Here is a 22,695-nt window from a genome sequence, read left to right on the forward strand (position 1 = left end):
TGAATAAATAAGCAATTTCTACATGCAACATGAAGAATCTCACAAACAATCTCACATCTTGAGTAAAAGATGACAAATGTGAAGTAGTATATATTATCTGATTCCATTCATATAAAAGTGAAAAAAAGGAAAGATAATTTGTGACGATAGAAGGGCAAAGAGTATGTAGTTGCATTGGGTTGTGGAGGTATAACTGGGAAGGAAAGCAAGAGTAATTCTGGGGTGCTAGTAATATTCCCTTTTAAAATCTTAAATTGTAAACATATGACTTATACACTTTTCCAAGTGATTAAGCATCAGTAAAAACACTTTTTTAAACATGCAAAAATAACCAGAAACATTCTGAAGAAGGTAGAGTATGGGAACAGTCTGTCTATATCTATGGAATTTTACATCGTGTTATGGATCTGCATTAATTTAAAAGAGTGTGGTATTGGTACACAAATAGATAACAATAGGAACAAAGAGCATGTTCAGAAATGGACCTAAATGGGAAATCAAATTTTTGTGCAATGTGTATGTAAAGAGTTACTTGTAATTTTGGTCAGTGGTTAGATTTCAATAAACTAAGTGACTAAACATAATTAAAATGCTGAGTTATCAAAAGAAAGAAAATCTCTGGAAACAACTGAAATGCCTATCAATAGACAATTGGATAAAGAAATTGTGGTACATTTGTAAAATGGAGTATTACTCTACCATAAAAAAAGAATGAAATCTTACCATTTGTAACAACATGGATGGACCTAGCAGATATTATGCTAAGTGAAATAAGTCAGACTGAGAGAGACAAATACCATATGATCTCACCTATATGTGGAATCTAAAGAACAGAATAAATGAACAAACAGAACAGAAATAAACTCATAGATGCAGATGAACAAACTGATGTTTGCTAAGTAGGGAGGGGGGTTGGGGGATGGGTGAGAAAGGTGAAGGGATTAAGAAGTACAAATTGGTAGTCACAAAATAGTCATGGGGATGAGAAATATAGTATGGGGAATATAGTCAATAATGTAAAAACTATATATGATGTCAGATGGGTACTAGACTTACGGTGGGGGGGAATCACTGAATAAATAATACAAATGCCTAACCACTGCACTTTACACCTGAAATTAACATAAATTGATATTGACCATCAACTATAATTATATATATATATATATATATATATATATATATATATATATACACACACACATATATATGTATATATATATAATATATTACAGTATAAAGAATATAATCAATGGTATTATAATGGCTGTGTACAGTGTCAGATGCATAGTAGATTTGTTTGTACACCTGAAACTAATAAAAAAATTAAAAAAAACAAAAGAGAAAAGAAACAAAGTAAGAAAATCTCTAAAACAAATATTTAATACCATGAGTCCCCATGTAAAATGTATAGGACAAATTTCTATCGTATCGCAAAAACCAACAGAAAAAAAAAAATTGACTTTATCCATACACTTTTTTTCCACCTTTAAGGTGAGTAGTAAAAAACAGTGGTGGTGGTGGTGGTGGTGGTGGGTAGGGATAACAGACTTGTTACTCAGTGAAAAAAAGTAAAAATGTTGACCACACACCATTTTATTTATCATCTATATTGAGTCAGAGAGGTGTTTTGTTTTGTTAAACCAGTATAAGACTGTAAAGGAGTTTGTATCATTTTAAGTGATAGAAACCCCACCTCAAGTCAAAAAGTGGTTTATTGGTCTCTTTAATTCAAACGTCTGAGGGGTTTTACTTTGAGAGAGGTTGAATACAGAAGATTAAACAGTGTCATCAGGACATGGCTTCTCTCTCAGATGTCTATTTCCCCTGTGATCACAAGATGGCTGGCAGCAGCTCCCCAGCCTGCATGCTACTGGATTCTCACACAGTGAAAAGTTGGGCATCTTTGTCCCAATATTCCCTGCAAAGGCCGATATATATATATATATATATATATATATATATATATATATATATATATTTATTTATATATATTTATAAATATATATATATATATTTAATTGTTGTTAGATACACAAATATACATGTATATATATGTATACGTATATATTTGTGTATCTAGCAACAATTATATATATATATATTTATATATATATATATATATTTTTTCTCTCTAAATGCATCATACCAATCACGCTAGCTGGAGAAATGCATGATTTGAGTGGTTTAGTCCTAAATCACATATTCCATATCTAAGCTATGAAGACATCAATCTATGGGCTGAGTGTGGGAAGGAGATGGACCCCAAAAGGAAATAGGAATGTGGCCACCAAGAAGAGGCTCCTAGATAGCAAAATGTCTTCTCTAGAGTAAAATACACTTGGGATAGGGGTAGGAGAAGTGACCCTATAGATTTAAGCTTGGCATATGTTTATTAATATTAAAAACTGGATAGCTGCCATGAAGTGAATTTTTGTGCTGACCTCTCCCCCCAATTCAGATGTTGAAGCCCTAACCCTCAATGTGATGGTATTTGGAGTTGGGGCACTTGGGGGGTGACTAGTTCATAAGAGTGGAGCCTTCACAAATGGGATCAGTGCCCTCATAAGAAGAGACGCGAGAGGGATGATCTCTCTCTCCATGGTGTGAGGAAATAGCAAGTAGGCTGCTGTCTGTAAATCAGAAAGAGGCCCTCACCAGAACCAAATCATCTGGCACCCTGGTGTTCGGCTTCCCAACCTCCAGAACGCTGAGAAATACATTTCTATTGTTTAAGATATTCAGTCTGTAGTATTTTGTTATGGCAGCCCGAGCAGATTAAGACAGCCAAATCTCACTTCTTGAAAAAGTAAAGATTTAATGAGGTAGAAAAGTGTTCCCCATCCCCTATATTTTCCCTCATGTTTTCAAGTTTTCTGTGGTTATTTGGGTGACAGTATTTGTTGAGATGAGCTAGCCTAGAATGCGAAACGAGTGCTCAAAATAACTGATGATTGCTGCCACTGCACAAAGACCATTTTGTGCCACAGGAGCTGTATCTTTTCAAATCCTTTCTTTCTATTATTGGTTTTAAATAATGTTTCTGACACGATTCCATTTTTCTTCCTGTCAACTGTCAGTAAACAGGTATTGGGCATTATTTGTAGGACTGTAAATACATTACATGGAAAAAAAAAATGAGTTCTTAAAAAGCCAAGAGAAATGCCTCCAGAGACATTTACCAAACATGGTATTTATGTGGGTCTGAGAACGAAGTTTCAGAAAGTTCCAAATGAAAAGTCTGGAACACAAACTAAAGTCTCTTCCAAATCTGTCTCTGTTGCAGCCCCTGGACACATTTCCCTTTTATTTCTAATCTGGAAGTTGGAGAACATTTTTCATGGTCAACTCAAATTGTTTAGTTAATGGTCTAAGAATAATTCTCGGGAGCATTCATCAGCATAGATGTTATCACTCCATTCCTCTGACTGAATTAAATGTATCTATTGTGTTCTTGCTGAATAAACTGATCCCTGGAATTAATCATCTTCTTTTTACCAGCTAGAAATTGTAGACATTTAATGAATATACCTACATCAATCAATGTAATGAGTCTCATTGTCTGGGGTTTGAAATATACTGATCCTTCTAATCTTGAAATATAGTCGACGTTCATCCTTATTCCAAGTTTCCAAGTTCATCCTCCTGGCTGCCTAAAGAAGATAATTTAGCTGAAGCTTTTTTTAATGTGGATCTTTAGGTTCTGGGAACTCAAGTGCACCTAGGGGTATGTGCAGAAGGGCCTAAGCAATCTTTGCATTGTTTACTACAGTACACCTTAAGCAAATTACACAGTTTCAGTTTCTATAACAGAGAGTATCTGTCATCCCAGTAGGAATGTTCCAGCATCACGCTGGTTAATTTTACCCAGGGGTATCTGCTGCAGCCTTGCCAAGAAGGAGGATGGGATGTTGACATGGCTGCAGCATCTGTCCCTCGGTAGAGAGCCATGGTAGAGTCACCTGGCCTGACAAGACAGGGAGGGGCCCCTGTGCCCCGCCCCCCAGAAGCTAACACAAGGCCAAAGCGATGGCCTTCCTGAATAAAGATGGACCATCAGTCAACAAATACAGTACAGGTTATTAAGTGGAGTCAAACCTGAGTCATAATTAATGGGTTTTGGTTTCTGTTTATTTTCAGTTGTTTGAATTTATGAACTTCTTGGCTGAGAACGTTATCTTCTGTTACATGGGCCTGGCGCTGTTCACATTCCAGAATCATATCTTTAATGCTCTTTTTATACTTGGAGCCTTTGTATCCTTTGAAATATTGAACATGGGGTGACAAGGGAAGAGAACAAACTACTTACTTTTACTGATTATTCTGTTAAATTATTAAAGTAATTTCCTCAGGTTTGCTGTGGGGCTCAAATTTAGGGCAGACATGTAACTTCTAGTTAGGAGAGAAAAGCATCGTAAGAAACTGGGGCCTTTAGTAAATGCTTATGGTTCCGGATAAGAAATTTGGAATCTACTGGGGGAACTAAAGGGGAAAAACTAAAGGAGAATGACATTTTTTGAATAGTCACAATATTTTTAAAATTATGAATCATTTCCATAGAAATATGTCAATCCAGTCTTTATAAATAAATGTATTTAATCTGCATTAGCGTGTATCAGAAGACAGTCAGGATTATTAATCTTTAAAAGTATTTCATTATAAGATGGTAAAATCTACTTTACAGTAAGGACTTTGAGAGTAGGACATATAGAATAAAGATCCAATGAAATTAGCATGATGGATGTGCTTTCAATATTTTAATCATTGTGGACGTGTAAGTTTGTTTTAATAAGGTAACCCTTTCTTATAAACAGAATAACAGACAAAATCTAGACATCACTTTTAATGCAGTGGACTTTTCTACCTCTAGGCCTGGGGTACAGGCCTTCCCAGGGGAATGGATGTCTGAACAAAAGGATGCTGAAGCACTAAGGACGTTTCCACGGACAGTCAGCAGCTGTTGTCCTTCTTTCCACTTGGACAATGGACAGACAGATGCCCCCTCAATCATAGCAGATGCTCTTACAGCCAGGAAAGTGACCCTTCTCTGTAAGCCCTGTTCCGACTAAACATCTGTGTTTGCCTCCTGTTCTTTCGTCGCGGAGCACTCAACTGACTCTCTAATTTCCTCCCAAACCTGGATCTTAGGAGGACGCTCCCTCCGCACAAATCACTCCACCCCATCTGAGGGTGAACTAGAACAGACAGACTCTCAGGGAAGGAGTCCTAGATGACAACAGGAGGGTGGTGACGACCACCATTATTTTCATAGATTTAACCTATCAAGTTTGGGTTTAGTAAAATGCCCCTGAAAGTGTTAGTTGCATTATACGTTTAGACAGGCAATTCCTCTCAAAATTAAATCTACTAGCAGCAAAAAATAAGTGAAGCTTGCTAGAGATGGGGAATATGAACTGATGGAAAGTGAGGTGGTAATCATGAGAAAGTACATTTATCCTTTCTAAAGTGCTGCTTGAGAAGCTAATGCCGGCCACTGAATGGTCTCTGCCTCACATTTTGCAGCAGAATTGAGCATAGAGTCAGTCATCAGCAACATAAATGTAATGAGAAAATTTACAGTGATTGAAATGGTATTGGGTTAACAATTGTAAACCAAATATAGATTCAAAGAAATGCAGAGCTCTCTATTATTTCTGGAAAGGAACTGACATTGAAAGATGAATTTTTTGAAGCAAGTTGGTTGGACATAAGAGTACACGTCTGGACATGTTTCTCCCTGGTGTCTGTGTCATAATATAGAGAAACCTAAAGACATAATAATTAAAGCTCAAGAACTTACCCCCTCACTGCAGCACCATTTTCCTCAATGTTTCCCTGTGCCTCTCTCCAGCTAGCAATTTTTGTTGCCAGAGCCTGCAACATATATCCCCTCTCCTTTCTCCTGAATCTGGGCCGGAAACAGAAGATCCCCTGGAACTTTCAGCACATGATGATGTTTTCAGGTACGTGAACTGTGTTAGATGTCACTGCTACTGTTCTCACGCTCTCACAGGACGTGCACGACCATGAGGAGGCTTAGAGACCTAGGGAAGCGTAACTTCTCTTTACCCCACTGGGCCTAGCACCTCGCTGGTACTTTGAGCAACAGTGGGATTTATCTTTCTGGAAGGAAAATTAAATGAAAGGAAATCTTGTTGGGATGGCCTCAAGGTACAGTATCTGCCAGAAACTGGCCTGGAATCAGCAGTGGACTTTCCCATGACCTATTTCAGATCAGTTTTTATACTGGGGAATTTGCATGATCATGAAGGTAAGTAGTCTGTAAATGGTGCCATCTCTGTCCATTGTTAAGGCTCCTTCTCCTTAAGCATGCTAAGCTCTAGGACTTCTCCTGGTTAATACAAAAGCAAATCATGTCTAAGTATGCTCTGTTATTAGTGGAGAAAACAAATATTAATTACATAATCACCAAGTGACAAGAGCAGTTCCAGGCACTGGTGGATGAAATTGACAAAGTCTCTGCTTTCAAGAAGCTTATGTTCTCCGTGCCTAAACCATTCCTGATGGCTCCTTTTTCCAAAAGAAAATAAACCAAATGAATCTGTTGACCCTGAACTCCTCTGGGGATTATGGTTTCTTTCTGTTCAAACAATATTCCTACCATTAGTCTTTCCTGCTTGGAGACCTGTCCGCTTATATGTTTTCTATGTGTGTATCCACTTATATGACACACGGAGGCCATTCATTGGAAGATATGTGAGAGTAAAACAAACAAACTTCTTTCAGAATAGAGCAAACAAATAAAATTTGGGGTGTACAGGCAGCCATTGAAAAAGTGAGAGAAACTATGATTTATTGACTATCTACTATTTGCTACTCATTATAGATCAACCCTATGATGTATATATTAACCCATTTTTCAGATGGAGAAACTGAGGTTCAAGATCTCAAAGAGGTTAAGTAACTTGGTTGATGACTCAAACATTCCTGAACTCAGGTCTGTGAGACTCCACTTTAAACCCAACCAAGTGTCTGAAAACCCTCATTTTTAGAAGTAGTACTAGGAATAAAAGTCTTGTTTCACTTTCAGTTTCATTGTAGCCTGCTCCACACAGTAAATGGTGGCAGCTCCCAGGCTGAGAATGAGTTGTTTGCCTCCATAGGCAAATGGAGATCCAGAGTGAAAAACTGTCCTTCTGCAGGGCACTGAGAGTACTTCCCTACTTTTCCAGACATGCTAGAATGAGAGAGAGTCATAAAAAGGATAAGCTGGACTGACAGGTGACCATTCACTTAGAGCAGCAATGAACTTTGGTGAGGAGTTCAGTTCTATCATGGGAACGCAAAAAGGCGTATTTGTTCACTTATAAATAGGAAGTCAGCACCGGGTTGAGTTTTTGCAAATCATTTCTAGGAGTTGGAAAGCTCTCTGCCTTCTTTCCCATCAGAACATCAGTAGTTTTATTCTACAGAATACTGGCTTATTTTTAAAACTGGATGTTATATTTTAAACAATGCTTTATTTTACAAAGACTACTTTGAGAAAGTGTAGGGTTTTAGATAACCATATCGAGATGTGAAGTGTCTGCCCAAATGGCCACCTGGCTTGATGATTTCTCCAGGCTTTGGCCCTTTCTATGTTCTCTTAGCTATAGAATTGGGGCTGCATTAAACACTGAGGCCAATAATAAGGTGCGTATAACTGAGGGACATAAGGAAGCCTGGAATTGGATGATATCTTTATGGTACTCTAAAGCAGGAGTCAGCAATCTGTGGCCTTCCAACCAATTCCAGCCCGTGCCACCTTTATAAATATAGTTGGAATACAGGTAGACCCCTTCTTTTGCATATTGTCCATGGCTACTTTTGCACTATAGGGACAGAGTTGAGTTGTTGCAACAGAAACCATATGGTCTACAAAATCTGAAATATTTGCTATGTGGCCCTGTTCTAAAGCATCTTCACCCTCTAAAAGGAAAGGAATAACCTCATCGCATTAACGGGGTTGACATGATTAATTTAATTCAGGGGAATGCTAATGAGCTACTTCTATCTCTAAAAAGACCATCATGCCAAAATTTCAGGACCCCTACATGCATGACTATGATGTCCAGAGAATGACACCCATTGTCTTTCACATTGAGCATCCATGTCATCGGCCAGTCGTCAAGTCACTTACTGTTAGCAGTTTAGCAGCTTAGCCTCAAGGGTCACAGTCACCTTGGGCCAAAATGAATTTCTGTTTATCGATTTGATTGGATTTTTATATACTTTTCACATTGAAATGAATCTGAACAACCAAGAGATGGGGTTACTTCTTCATTTTTTTAATGCCATTTTTACTATAAGTTAATAATATTAATGACATTCCCTTGTATGGTGGAAAGAACTTTGGATTTTCCACTAAAAAAGCTGTCTTTTTAGCTTTAAAAGGAGGAAATTGCAACATTACATGGTTATGTAATGGAATCATACATGTTCAACTCAAAAATCACTTTACACCTTTCATGAGCAATATTTTGAGACTCATAGCCAGGGCAAAGTAGGGTAAGCATATTGGTCTATTTTGCAGATTGAAAGAGTGGGGGAGCGGGGAGAGAGAGACATGGAGAGATGGAAAGGTTGGGTATTTTGCTCACAATCTCATGACAATTAGAGATAAAATTGAGACTTGAACCCAAGCTCCTTGACTTTGAATTTAGAGACTCTCATCTACATGACCCTACTCCAAATTTACCCTCAAGGTCATGAGAACAAAAGTTAAATGAAAACCGTGCCCTTCCTAGCCCAGGCCAACCCCAGCATGTCTAACATGTCCCTCGTGCAAACCCAGCCCCATCCAGTTCACAACAAACCAAACACGTGGGAGACGCCCCTTCCAGCCATTGGTTCTGGTTGTAGACTGCACTCACTGACCCCATCAGAGTGGAGGAAGTCTCAGGTGAGTTCACCACCTGCAGGTCAATTCTTTTCTTCAAAAGAGAATGCTCCAGGCTGAACTGATTTTCTGCTTGAATTCTGATATGCCTCACTTAGGACCTACAGTGTTCATGGTATTTGCCAGGAAATAAAGAATTAAAAGGTCAACTTAAGGTAACATAAACCAGAGGAGGAGGTAAAGAAGCAGATCAAAGACCACGCTGTCTAGCCTTTTTTGGGTTCTTCTGCTGAAACCAGAAGAAAATCCCTTCCCTTTAAAGAATATTTACTTTATAATATAATCTGATATTCTTACTTATGCCTAGAGTGGTTTTGGTCATCCAATAAGGATAATGTTGGTAGCCTTCTTTCAGAATGCAGTCCGTGCTTCACTAGTAAGTTTAGATTGAGGATTTCTTTACATAGCTTAAAACGTTTTCAGAGTCCTTTGGAAAAGGTAAACAACAATGACTTTTCATTTAAAATGCAAGTGTGAATTTATTTGCACATGCACTCATTCATAACCATGCATAGCTATTCATTCACTGATACCTTTTCTTGGGTAGGTATTTGGGTCAACTGAGACAAAGATGTGGGCCCTGCGTAAGAGGCGTGCACCTGACAGAGAGTGGCTTTGGCCCAAGCTCCTTCCCTGAGACAGTGCAGCCCAGGTGGTTCAAAGGCAGGCCAGATAAGACCCAGACTTTCTTAGTCAATTATACCTACCCTCTGATAAATCCTTTCCCATCATTTTTACCCACATGTAAGTGTGCCCTTTGAGCACTGGGCAGGAAAGAGCTGGCGATGCCTTCCCAGCAGAAATGGATTCACTTGTAAAGTTAATGAAGCTTAAGCTTTAGGCTCCCACTCTTACACGAGCCCCTTCCAAGATCCTGGGAGGGACCCTAGCTGTGTGTTCTGATAGTATGCAAAGTTTGTAAAAGACTTTTTGTACTATTTTTCTTTAATGGGACCCCCAAAATGCATATGTTTCTCAGGCCCCACAAAACCTGAATCAGACCTGTCTCCAAATCTGAATGCCCCTGGAGGTGAAAGTGTGCAAAGGGATCCAGCTGCTTGTTCCTCTCCTCCTGTCAGTGAGTGGGGCCTGCAGTGAGCACTGAACAAGGGCTTGGAGCTCTGGGCGCAGTTCTGCTACAGCAATGCTTCTGAATAAAACATATTCTTTACGGCCGTTCCCACCGCCACCACCATCACCCTCTACCCGCCTACACCATCTGTCTCTGGAGTGGATTAAACAGAATGAAGCGACGGTCAGGGCCCAGATCAAATTTCTCAATAGCACACATCCTACCCAATTTGTGTTGTATAGACTAGTAATCTACACACGCACACACGCACACACACATACACATACACACACGTGCACACATGAAGCCTTAGAAACTGAACATGAGGAATGGCGCCAAGGTCAGGGGTAGGTGTTTCTGTCTTTTCTGTCTTGAGAAGCTGTTAATAATGCAAATTCTGGTTTTGGTAGCTAGGTTGCTGTCAAGAGTCAGTTGAGGAAGACTACCCTGAGACATTCCTAAGACCTTCGTTACCTTCAAGGCCAGGGGTTGGGAACTGCTCTGTGTATGGTGTGACACCCAGCACAAAGGATTTAAGAGGATGCTCAGCTCCCTGAAATGTCCCTCTCTCTCTTGAGCACAGCCCCAGCTAACACCAGAGTGAGCAGCCCTCCCCCAGCCCTCAGTTCCCTCGAAACCCAAGAGGCACAGCTCTGTGGTTTAAATTGAAAGAGAGGTGCTTCGCACAAATGACCTTTCCTCTTGATGTGGCACCTATGAAAAGATCAGGCCTCTTGTTTTAATTCAAACCCATGTGCTGCAATTTTTATTTAATTTAAAACTAAGTAAGAACCGGGAGTTGCTGAAAGGAGGAGAAATGTTATGCCCAGTGGAGCTCAGCCGCATTCCTGCAACCTCTGTGACCTGGGGACTGTGGCCTGTCGGTGACAGAGCCTCATGCAGAGCGGCTGCACTGAGACAGACAAGACAGAGGCCCCGAGCCCCTGGGCAGGTTGAAGGAGCCTGACAACACGTCAGAGAGCATGCTCCCCAATGTGCTGGTTTCCGCTGCACAGAGACACTGACACCCCAATGTACCCTATCTTATAAACTAGAAGAGTTTCACAAGGGAGGGTGGGGCGCAGTGTACAGCTATAACATGAAACCTCATCCCTGCACTCAGATGCCATAAAGACAGCACCAGTGCTGCCAGGCTTGGCTGCTAATATTGCTCATTGGGGTGTCCACCAGCACTCATAAGCGTTCAGTACCAATGGATTAAGAGAAAGGCATACAGAAAAACTTATCAATCAGGAAAATGTTTATGCTAGCATTCATTTTTTACCTCAATGGTGAAAGACTGCCATTGTTATTCAAGTTTGGGGTACACTATTTTGCAGCTCACGGAATACCAGTGTGCAATGGGAGGACAGTGTACCATGAGGAACAGCTTAAGAACCACTGTCAATGTGCAGGAGGCCCCCTTTCTTACTGTCTTTTTGGTGAGCCATTAGTTGGGCCATGGTCAGAGCCAATTTGAGACTTTGACCCTTAAGTAGCCTTGCCCAGCAGAATGTCAGTTCAACCAGGAAGAAAACATACGTAGAATTCGTGAAAGCGAAGAGCCATGGTCATTGTTTCAGTGCCTAGGAACCAGAATCTGTATCTGTGACAATCCAAGCCAATGGAACGCCATTAAGCCACCAGGACTGTCTCATAATTCCCAGCCTCCACGTAAGACTCCCAAAGTGTAGTCTTCAGGCCATCTGGCATCACTTGGGAGCTCCCCAGAAATACTGAATCCAAACCTGCCTTCTAACAAGATCCCCAGGTAATTTCCATGCACATGAAAGTTTGAGAAGCACATCCCAAAACGTCATCGCAATTCATGGCTTCTGTTCTGAGCTTCTGTCTTCCATCCATTTCTCCCGCTTCATTCTGATTGTTTTAAACCCTCCCAAATACTAATCTTGCTTCTTGTTCTTCCATTTGCCATCTCAACATAGCAGCATAGCAGTGTTTGGCCAGTTATTGAATTTCTTCCAGTTCCTTGAGCATGCTGACTTTCCCCCTATTCACTCAGCCTCTCCCTCTGCCCAGAACCTTTTCCACACCCACCCACCTTCACTCTTTTATTCAGCTATCCTTTAGATCTTTTATTCAGCTATTCCTATTATTCGTTAGATCTCGGCTTAGACATCACTTCCTGTAGAAAGTGTTGGTAATTCCTCAGTTCTGGGCCGGCCCATCTCATCTGTTTTCATAGACCCAATACTACTCCTCTCCTGGGACTCATCACATTCTACTGTGGTTTTTGCTTTGCCTGCCTGTATGCCCCTCTAGACTGGGAGCTTTGTGAAGCCAATGCTTATCTGTTTGGTTTACTCTGTACCTCAGCACCCAGCACACTATAATTTTAACAAAACAAAAAGGTTTTATTTGTCGCTCTCCATCCTTAAAATTACTGTTGCTTAGCTCCTACCTGTAAAACCAATTAGGCTTGGTCTGAGAGTCTGAGAGCTGCTTGTGGGCCTAATTCCAGAATTGGAAGACCCCAGAGCTCGTAGAACAGGATGGTCAGGAAAGCATAACCTTCCACAAACAACTGGTGCGTGAATGGGCAAATGAACGAACAAACTACAACATTGTCTAAATGTTGTACACTACAACATAGTCTAAATGTGTCTAAATTTGTACACTTCACTAAAATGCCACTTAAGCAATAATAATTTTCAGCACAGAATTCAACCAACAAATAAAAACTTTTTTTTTTTTTTTTTTTTAGATGAAAGAAAATATTTTTCACCTACTCACTGCTAGCCACTGCTAGCCCTTCCCTGAGTATTGATAACAGTAAATATTGTTTGCACTCTTCAAAGGTGGTATTCGGGTCTGAGAACAGTTTTCAGGTCTTTGCTTGCTCTGTGTTGGGGAGATGGCTTTCTTTTCCAGTTAAACACCTGAGATTTCATTTGAAACCTTGGGACTTTTACACGAGCCAGATGATTTGAATCAAGAATCAGGCTAAACCTAATTTCAGCTTAGGAAAAGGTTTTGCTTTTTAGGTGTTTTTAATTTTTTTATTTTTATTTTTTATTTTTTTTAAGTACATGTAAGGGTTATCTGAGATTCTAAGCCCTCTAAGCAACAGGACTCTTTCCTTCTCTCTTCCCTTGTTCGTACTTTCAGAGAGAGACAAGTTGGATGACATTTTCATGCTGTCAAACATTGATTGTCAGGCCTATGTCTTTGCAGGACCCCACCTAGAATCCGTGTTCTCTCTCCCTTCTGTGCTATAAATCTTTCTTGCTGTGGGCATACCTCGTGCAATTGATTAGGCCAGTATCTCTTCCTTACCAGTACAAGGCCACTAATAAGATAATGTGGCACAGACTCAGAACTTTTTCCTCCATCGGAGGAGATGAACTTCCACCGAGCCCCAATCCCTCTCACGTGGTACCATCCACTGTGGGCTAGGGCAGGCATTAGAGAGCAAAGTGGCCCAATGGAGTGCGTCTCGTCTTCAAATGGGACAGGGTTAACCAGCTTATGCAGGAAATGAGTCATGAAAATGTCTTAACCAGTGTGTCAAGCAATCACAGAAATGTCCTCTTGAATAATGAATAAGTACAGCAGCATTGCTGTGACAAAGAAGATAAGCATAGTTGAGCCATATGAATTACAGATCCCATTAAGTCCTCAGAGTTTCAAACACTGAGTAAGTTTGTGTGATTATGATAAATTCAGAAGAGCCCAGAAGTAGCTGAGAACTGTGGTCAGTCCCGTAGAGTTGTTTTCTCCTGTAATTAGGACAAAACATGATCATTCTTCACTTAGCTGCAAAATAAATTTACAATAAAAATTACCAGTGCTTGCATTTTTGTGCAGCAAATTAGATTCTGCTATTTGGCACACCACGATATTTTCTAACTAGGAACTATTGTTTTGGTGAAGTGTAGTGAGCTCAGGCTTCGAAGTGGGCACAGCCGCACGGGGGTCTGTGACGAACTCTCTCCAAACCTCAGTTCCATTGGCTAAAAAATTGAGATAAAAATGTTTACCTTAGATGGTCAGTGCTGAAAATCAGACTAGAAAATGTATGCACCATGCCTCGCCCTGGGACTGTTTCCCAGGAAACACTCAACGAATGACAACAGGGTTTCCATCACTTTCTTTAACCACTACAGATGAGAGAGTCATTAGTGCTTCACAGAGATGTGATTCCTATGTACTCACAACTGCTCTTGGGAAAACCTCTTATCCAAGACTGAGATTTTCCTTCCAAAGGGGGTTTGGCTGTCAAATCCCTGCGGAAGACACAGCCTGAGGCCGTGCTAAGTGCTAGCGCCATACCTGTGGAAGGCAAGACCCAGGGCTCCTTGTCCTTCCCTTCATTTAAGGACAATTGTTAATACTCAACCTTGAATTGCAGCAGTGACTTACTTGTGGCACTAATATGTGAATCAAAATGTTGTCACTCCAAGTACGAGCTTTTGTGAGGAGAATATACTGTAGCCTACTTGGGGACAAATAGGCCCATGCAAAATGCCACCATCTACTTAGACATTTATTGAGTGTGAGAAAGTGGCAAGCTCTTGTACATCATTCGACCATCCTATGTGGTGAGAGACTTCGACCAAAACAAGAGCAAGCCAGCCGTTGACAGACTCTGAGTAATGACAGGAGACAATCCAGAATGCCTGTCGCCTCTCCCTAGAAGTATACAGGAAACTAAATGATTTATCATTTAATTCAGGAACTTACTGTGCACATTTTGGTTTTTCAGGATGTCAAGCGTGTCACAAATATCTGAATGATATTTTGAACCAAAGTAACCTGTCTGTCCACTGAAACAAACAAATGGACTATATTATTTTTTTTCATATTTCATCCTGAATTTGCTTACTAATTGCTTGCTCTGGCATTATGTAGACATAACCTTAGAAAACTATCCACATATGTGAACCAATTTCAAAAAATTAGCCTGTCTAGGCCAGGCACAAATCCTAATTCTGCCCTGGATTGTGTGGCTAGACTTCAAAAGAAGTCATTAAGATTGACTCAAATAAGTTATATATGCAAATGAGCAAGAAGCAGTTACATTTAAAAATGCCTTGTGATAAATTTTCATACGGTCATTAAGTACTTTAGGAATTTATGGCATTAACCCTGATATATTGGGTATGTTCAAATGCTCTTTAGGCAACCAAGTCCTTCACAGACAGACCAGACCTCTGTGAATAGGGCTGGGACCCAACCTCACAGCCCAGCCTCCCACTGACTCTTTCTGGAAGCCTCTTCCAAAAGCACCAGGGACTTTTAGAGACCCTGGATCTGCATGAATGCAGAAGAAGACACAAAGGCAAGTGCCCAGCCTATGAATGACAGCCTTGCGCCCCCTTATAGGATCCCTGGTCCCATCTACCACACTCTTCCCCTAGTGCCTGAAAAATGTCACTGGACTTTCCTGGAGCTCCATTAAATTCTACAAATAAACATGAAAGTACACATGTTAATAAGTATTTCAACACATGACTTTTAGGAGGATAGTGTGCTATCCTTCCTGAACAGATTTCTTCCTTCTAATTGTTTTCTTCCTGGCAGAATGTTCATTTGGGCTGCACAAGAAAATGAGAGTTTTGACTGGACAGTAAAAATCCTGTCGTTTTAGATTGGCGTGGCCTGGGCTGGGGGTTGGGTGAGGGGTAACATAATGTCAGTGATGCTGGGGAAAGAGAGAGAGAGGGGTGGGAAGGAAGGAGGGAAGAAAAGGAGAGAGAGAGAGAGAGAGAGAGAGAGAGTTGGGGAAGGGGAGCAAAAGGCAAAACATCTATTTCAAAATATTGCCTCAGTTTGATCTCCTGCCTAGGAAAGGGGAAGAAACTTTTCCTCTTCATATATTGCCTTAAAATTCAAATTTTTAAGATAACCATGTTTTTTGTCTCTGTTATGGATTCAATAGAGGGGATAAAACACAGATTGAATAACCAACTATAATATTTATTATGTAACCTTGACCACTCCATCCCTGCCAGCCCCTATTTCCTTATCTTTTAATAACTATTCTGTGATTCTATAGGGACATGTGGGGAGAGATGTAGGGTAAGTGGATATAGAGCGACTTAGGATAGGCTGAGCTGCTGGAACACCAGGATCCCAAAATTCAGTGGTTGAACCACAGTAGTAAATGCTCTAAGGCCAGGATTGATATGAACATGGGGACGGGGAAAAAGAGTCCTATTTTCCAAATGATGCTTCAGATATCACCAGGCTCCTTCTATTTTGTAGCACCACAATTCCCTAAGACATGGGTTCTAAAAGTATGGTGCCTGGACTAGGAGTATCAGCATCACCCTAGGGACTTGTTAGAGATGCAAATTCTCCGGCTCCACCTTGACCCACTCAATCAGACACTCTCGGGATAGACTCCGGCAATCCGAGGCTGAATAAAGTCCTCCAGGTGATTCTGATGTAGCTAAAGTTTGGGAACCCCTGCTTTAAGGACACACCATGACGGTAAAAGGGGAAAGAAAGACTGGGGCAAGGACAGCTGCTTCTTAATAAAAGTCTTGACCCAGGAACTCCACGCATCACTGTCGCTCTCATTTCACTGGTGAGAACCAGCCCTATGGCTATATGTAGCTGGAAGAGGTGCTAGGAAATGCAGCTCATGCAGTTATAGCAGCATACCACGTATGATAAGAATGGGTTCTGGTGGACAGATTGCCACCTTTGTCAGAACAGCCTGCTGCAGTAGGAACAGTATCACCATTTATAACATTGCTCCTCTGGGAAAAGCAATCCATTGTTTAGAGTTTCTCAAGCCCAGAAACTTGATATTTTGGACCAGATAATTATTTTTTATTGGGGGCTGTCTTGTACATTATAGGATATTTAGCAGCACCCCTGGTCTCTACCCACTACATTAACAGTAGTGCCCCCCACTACCACCACCTCCAGTTGGTGCCATAAATGTCTCCAGATGTTGCCAAATATTCCTTAGGAGACAAAATCACTCATGTTGAGAACCACTGGTCTAAACAGAAAACTTATAACTTGTCCTTTAGAACACAACCTGACCACAAGTTGTGTACTGCTCATAGGATGTTTTCTTTTCTCTGATCTCTTTTAGCCTTTCTCTTGAAATCTTTCATTGAAGATCTCAGCTAGTAGCAAGAATAATTCCATAGTTAACTGCCACATCTACCTTACCTACATAAAAATAAACTTCCAAAGCTACAGGCATCTGTGCATGTTGACTTAGAGGTGTGACAGAGCTAATCTTATTTACAATTACCTTTCCTGACTGCCCAAGGCATCCAAAAACAAACTTCATATTATGCAAAAATATACTGAAGTTATGTTGCATTCTTTTTCAGTGGCCTTAAGTTTAAATGATTCAAGCTCAGGGAGAAAGATGAAGGAAAGAAAGTTCTGCTTGCCTAACACAGACTTAGTCTCCAGAAAAACTCAATTTATTTTTGAATGCAGAAGGCTTTTCCAATGAAACAATGTGTTGGCTTCACTTCTATGTGACAAAATGGTGTTGAACTGAAAATGGAGCTGTGTGGCAAGGCTGTACTATCCTGGAAAATGTATTTTGAACCAAACTGACATTTTAGCTGAAAGTGGTTATCCTTTGCAAGGTCATGGGACTTCAGCAAGGGTAAAAGCAATGCATAATTGAATTGTAGACCTAAATTAAGGTTTGAGTTATCAGATTAATGATAATGATGTGTTAAATCTTTGAAATCAAACCCCTCACAGTACTTGAAATGAAAGGGAAAAAGGGATTGCAATGGATTATATCCCAAATGTCTGAGGGACATTTCTGTTAAAAAATGGATTGGATTCTCAGGGACATTTCTGCATTCCTGTCCATCTGCTGCTCATTTTCATTTGGGTTCCAGCTGTGTTTCAGATGCAAAATATGACCTTTCCCTCATCTATTCATGCAATGCATGAGGAAAGCTTACTCCAGGAGAGGCACCAATCTAGCAGCAAGTCTTCTCTTACCGAGTTCTTGTGAAGGGACACAGATCTTAAGATTAAAACATAAACATGAAAATTTCAGATGATGATAAGTGCAATAAAAGACATACAAAAAAAGACCTAGGTTAAAGTGAGGTCACTTAGAAAGTCAGGGCAGCCCTTCTGAGGACTGAGACGATGCGAGCAGCCAGGGGCAGCCTGGAAGGAAAGCTGGAGGTGGGAGGAGTGGTGTGTACAAAGGCCTGGATGCAGGAACAGACTTGGCTTAAAATACATTTTATCTTCCTGCACCTCAAGCATTAAACTTTCCAGCCATCTTCCCACTCTCTCCAGTGTAAAGACTAACCTCTCCCCTGAAGTTCAGACTGTTAGATCCAACCGCCCACTCAGCCTCTCCACTTGCGTTTGAAACTAATAGGCATCTTGGAGCTCATGGCCGGAACATAACCCTTGATCTCCCCCATACACCCAAACACACTCTTCCCACAGTTGTCCCAATTCTTCTGGTTACACAGGTCATAAACTCTTGGAGTTCTCTCTTCTTCTCATCCCCTCTTCCCCTATCAGCACACATTCTTGCCTTTTGACGTTTTTCCAGCATCTATCATGCCACCACCTTGTCTGATCGCGTTTCACTTCTTGCCAGGACTAATCCAGCAGCCTTTCTCGCTGACCTTCTACCTCCAGCCTGGAAATCCGTTTTACATAGCAGAGCCAGAGGCATCCTTTTAAGCATGAGACAGATCATATCACTACCCTGCCAAAAAATTTCCTAAACTTTTCATCTCAAAATAAATTTCAAAAGCCTTGCTACTCAAGAACCTAACAGGATCTGGCTGTTACCTCCTTGGTATTATCTCCTTCCACTTCCCTCCCCCTCCACCCACATTCATTCCATTCCAGCCACACCAGCCCCTTTGCTGCTACTCCAACAGCCAGGCACATCCTTGCCTCAGGGCCTTTGCACCTACTGTTCCAGAAGCCTGGAATGTTGTTCCTGTAGATATGCACATGGCCTCTCCCTCATTCCATTAGAGTCACTGTTCAGATGTCACCTAACCAGAGTGGCTTTTCTAACCACCTAAACACCCCACCCCACCCTTCCCATAAATACATTCTCTAGCTTCTTACCCTACATGATTCGTACCCCACCATATATATATATGGAGAGAGAGAGAGAGAGTTATATTTTTATCTATTTCAAACTAATCTGGAAGCTCCTTTAAGGCAGAGACCATCTCTTGGTTACTGCTATCCCCTGGAGCCTGAAGGACTGAAGGAATGAATATTTGACTATCACCACCTCATATCTAGAGGATCTGAAACCACTGTAATCGTTCAATTTAAAAGCATTTACTGAGTTTCATGTTTGGGGTACGAAGAGAGATATAAGAGCTGTGTAAAAGAAGGTGTAATTCCAACATTTTAAAAGATTCAAAATTCAGTGTAAAGAACAGATCACATTAAACTACTGATTTATCTCAGACTATCATTTGGTAACATGTTAAATGACATAAACAATATTAAATGGCATGAGTAATATGTTTTATAGGATTTTAAGAAAGAGGGAACACGTGGACTGGAGTATTCTAGGGAAAGTTCATGGGGGTGGAACAGAGGCAGAAAGAAGTGAAACAATGTGTTAACAGTGGATCATGACACACAGGGAAGGATAACAGTTGTTATGGGAAGAGAGAAGTCCACCTTGTTTGTATGAAAAGTTCTCAGTAAAGAACAGGCAAGTGGGAAAAGTTGGGTGAGGTTCTGAAGGGTTTCTATGGGCTGTGGGAAGCCACTTATGGTTGGTGAACCTCAGAAAGCTAGGTTTTGAGGAAACTGTTCAAAGGGGCATGGATAGTCTGGAAGGAGGAGAGGATGAAGGCTGTGACGCCGAGAGACCAGAGTGTCTGTCAGGGGCACAGTCAGGTGTGAGGTGATGGGCCTTGGACCAAGGCAGTAGAGAGGCAAGTGAGAGGAGCCTGGGCTGTCATGTGCCTCACTCTCTGCTGAAGCTGCATCTGTAGAGGTAGGACACTGGCGCCAATAACTGCATCTATTTTTAAGTTCCATAGCTAACTTTGACGTGAACTTCTAGTTGAAAACCACAAGTCTAGTCTTAAAACCTCCGTTTTGAGATGAGACGACACAGATCCAGATAAGGCAACCCGCTTATCATCACGCACCCTGTCAGGGGCAAGACTAAGAGCATGTCCCATGTCTCTTGACTCTCAATATGAGGCTTTCACGGTCTCAATAAACAGGAAAGGGCCGAAGCTAAACTTGAAGAAACAATTACTCAACCATTGCATTGAACTAGTGAGTATCAATTACTTTTCCATATGTAATCTGAATCACAAACAATCAGAACATCCATCCACTCACTGATTTGTTCAACAAATATTTACTGAGCACCTATTATGTGTTTGGCATTGTTCTAGGTGTAGCTAAACAAAGAGCCATCCAGTTACAATGCAATGTCATGGATTCCCTGATCGGGCTAGCACAGCTTGTACTAGGGATGTAAGTTAGCTGAAACCAGCCCAGACCTCAGAGGAGGCGTCCTAGGGAAGTCAGTGGCTCAGCTGAGCTCTGAATAGCAGTTGAAATTAGGTGAAGTTTGGGTGAGGGTTATAGGAGAAAGAACTGGAGAGAATTTGAATGGGAGAAAGTGATTCAGGGATCGAAAGCCATGTTTGCAAAGACCTCTTTAACCCCACCAATGATTTCAGTGCCTTAAACATTACACATCTGTTGTCAGCAGTCATGATTTGGGCCTTAAGGAAGTTCAGCAATCTTAGCTTTTTCTTCATCAGACTATACATACAAAGGATACACCACACCTCTAATCCACCTTATTACAGTTTACCTGTGCAGAGAGTCATTTTTGTAGGACAATGAGTCCTAGGATAGAGGAGCCCAAATTTCCTCATCATTACACCTCCCCCCACCGTGTCTTGTGTAATGGACAGTACATAGTACGTGCTCAATAAATGTTTAGTTTCTGACTATTGCTTTGTGCCTTCAATAAAAATCACTTATATTTCTTTGATTTCAATGTAACTGTATCTAGCCTTTACTCATTCAGGAAACATTTGCAAATGTATAACAGATTAAATTTCACTTTTACTCTTTAAAGATAAACAGGAAGCTGCACACTTTCTGCGGCAGGGGTTCTTGCTAGAAAGCTTTCCTCAGTTCAGTAATCTTCTATTGTTATGAATAGTACATCAACATAATTAACATAAGGATCCCTTAGAGGCCAATTTTAAAAGAAACCACAATTAAAGGCAGATAATTCTTTTATTCCCCCAAGATGATGCTAATTTTCCAACTAAGTATATGAAATATGTCAAATCTCTACGAAGTAAACCCATCTAAAATAAAATTGTATAGTCTATCAAGTCTCAAAAATATGGAATTATTTCCATTAGTTGACCAAAACTAAAGAAAGGTAATCCAAATAGCCAAAATGTCCATAAAATGAAACAAAACACAAGTTTGACAATGAGTTTTGGATTTCCTGAGTTTCTAAGCAAAATGCTGTGTGTTCTTTGGAAATAGTGATTAGGTGAAAGAAACTCCAAAGTCAACATAAATTTTTCACTTCTAGTATTTTGCTGATTGCCTAACTAACTGATTTCAATCCTAAAGCTCTCTGTTTCCCACATCCATGGGCACAGGCAGGTAATCAGTACACAGTGATACAGACTGAATCATGGCCACCCAAATGCATATGTTGAAGCCCTAAACCCCTATATGATGGCATTTGGAGATGGTACCTCTGGGAGGTAATTGGGTTAGGATGAGGTCTGAGAGTGGGGCCCCTGTGCTAGGATTAGGGCCATTATCAGAACAGACCCCGCAGAGCTTGCGCAGTGAGGACATGGCCTTCTGCGAGCCAGGTAGAGAGCTCTCACCAGAACCTGACATGCACACCCTGATCGTGGTCATCCTAGCCTCTGAAACTGTGAGAAGTAAACCTCTTGTCGAAGCTCACAGTCTGTGGTATTTTGTTATATCTGACTAAGATACACATGTTGAATGAAGTAATGAATGGCCATTGATTTGACAGTTGTCTAGGCTCCACATGTGTGATAAATAACTTCGGAATCACACATGATGAGTGGGACATAGGCAATAGTTCTTATCTGGAGTTCTAAGTTGGCTTTACTTTGTCCACTTAGCAACCTCACCTCAGTTTCATGCTTCCTGTGCTGCCCGGCCATCTCACATGTGTCACATGTGCCATATGTGCCACACGTGACCAGGACTACAGACAGATGACCCCTTCTCCCAAAACACCCCATGGTTTTTTAGGCGGTCATCATATAGAGAAGGCATCCTTTTATCAACATCTTAGAGTCTGGCCCTAATTAGCAATATTTCTCAACCTGCCACAAGTACAAGTCAGTGGCTGCACTTTTTTCCCCCCAGAGATCTCTATATTACATCCTATAGAGAGCTTTATATATAGGATATATATATTTTTAGAAGCCAGAACAACAGAAATCTTTTGAGTATATTTTAAAACCAAGAACTGCTCATGTAGAGATAATTTAGATGTAAGAGCAGTTAGGCTAGTTTAACATAATAGCAATATATTATTAAACATATTTAGGAAGATAAGTGATTGTGTTCTTCCTTGTCTTTGATATCTAACATGAAAGAGTTTACAATAAGCCTGATATAGCAAGTTAACTCTTATTCCAGTCTCTGTTCTTTTTCTTCTTGCAAAAAGACCAAGTAAACAAATACACACACACACACACACACACACACACACACACACACA

The 22,695-nt window shown here is 40.7% G+C and overlaps 1 protein-coding gene across 1 annotated transcript in view; it reads left to right on the forward strand.

Annotated features, from left to right (window-relative positions):
* SLC9A9 (solute carrier family 9 member A9) overlaps positions 1-22,695 on the forward strand; it is a 572,969-nt gene that overhangs the window by 350,510 nt on the left and 199,764 nt on the right. Inside the window, exons 10-11 of the mRNA XM_074334001.2 lie at positions 4,141-4,254; positions 5,852-5,963. Coding sequence (XP_074190102.2) covers positions 4,141-4,254; positions 5,852-5,963 — 226 coding nt within the window. The remainder of the gene's footprint in view (positions 1-4,140; positions 4,255-5,851; positions 5,964-22,695) is intronic.

This window comes from Rhinolophus sinicus, chromosome 17 (genome assembly GCF_057876585.1).
Source record: "Rhinolophus sinicus isolate RSI-liver-muscle chromosome 17, RSI-T2T, whole genome shotgun sequence".
NCBI classification, from domain to species: domain Eukaryota; kingdom Metazoa; phylum Chordata; class Mammalia; order Chiroptera; family Rhinolophidae; genus Rhinolophus; species Rhinolophus sinicus.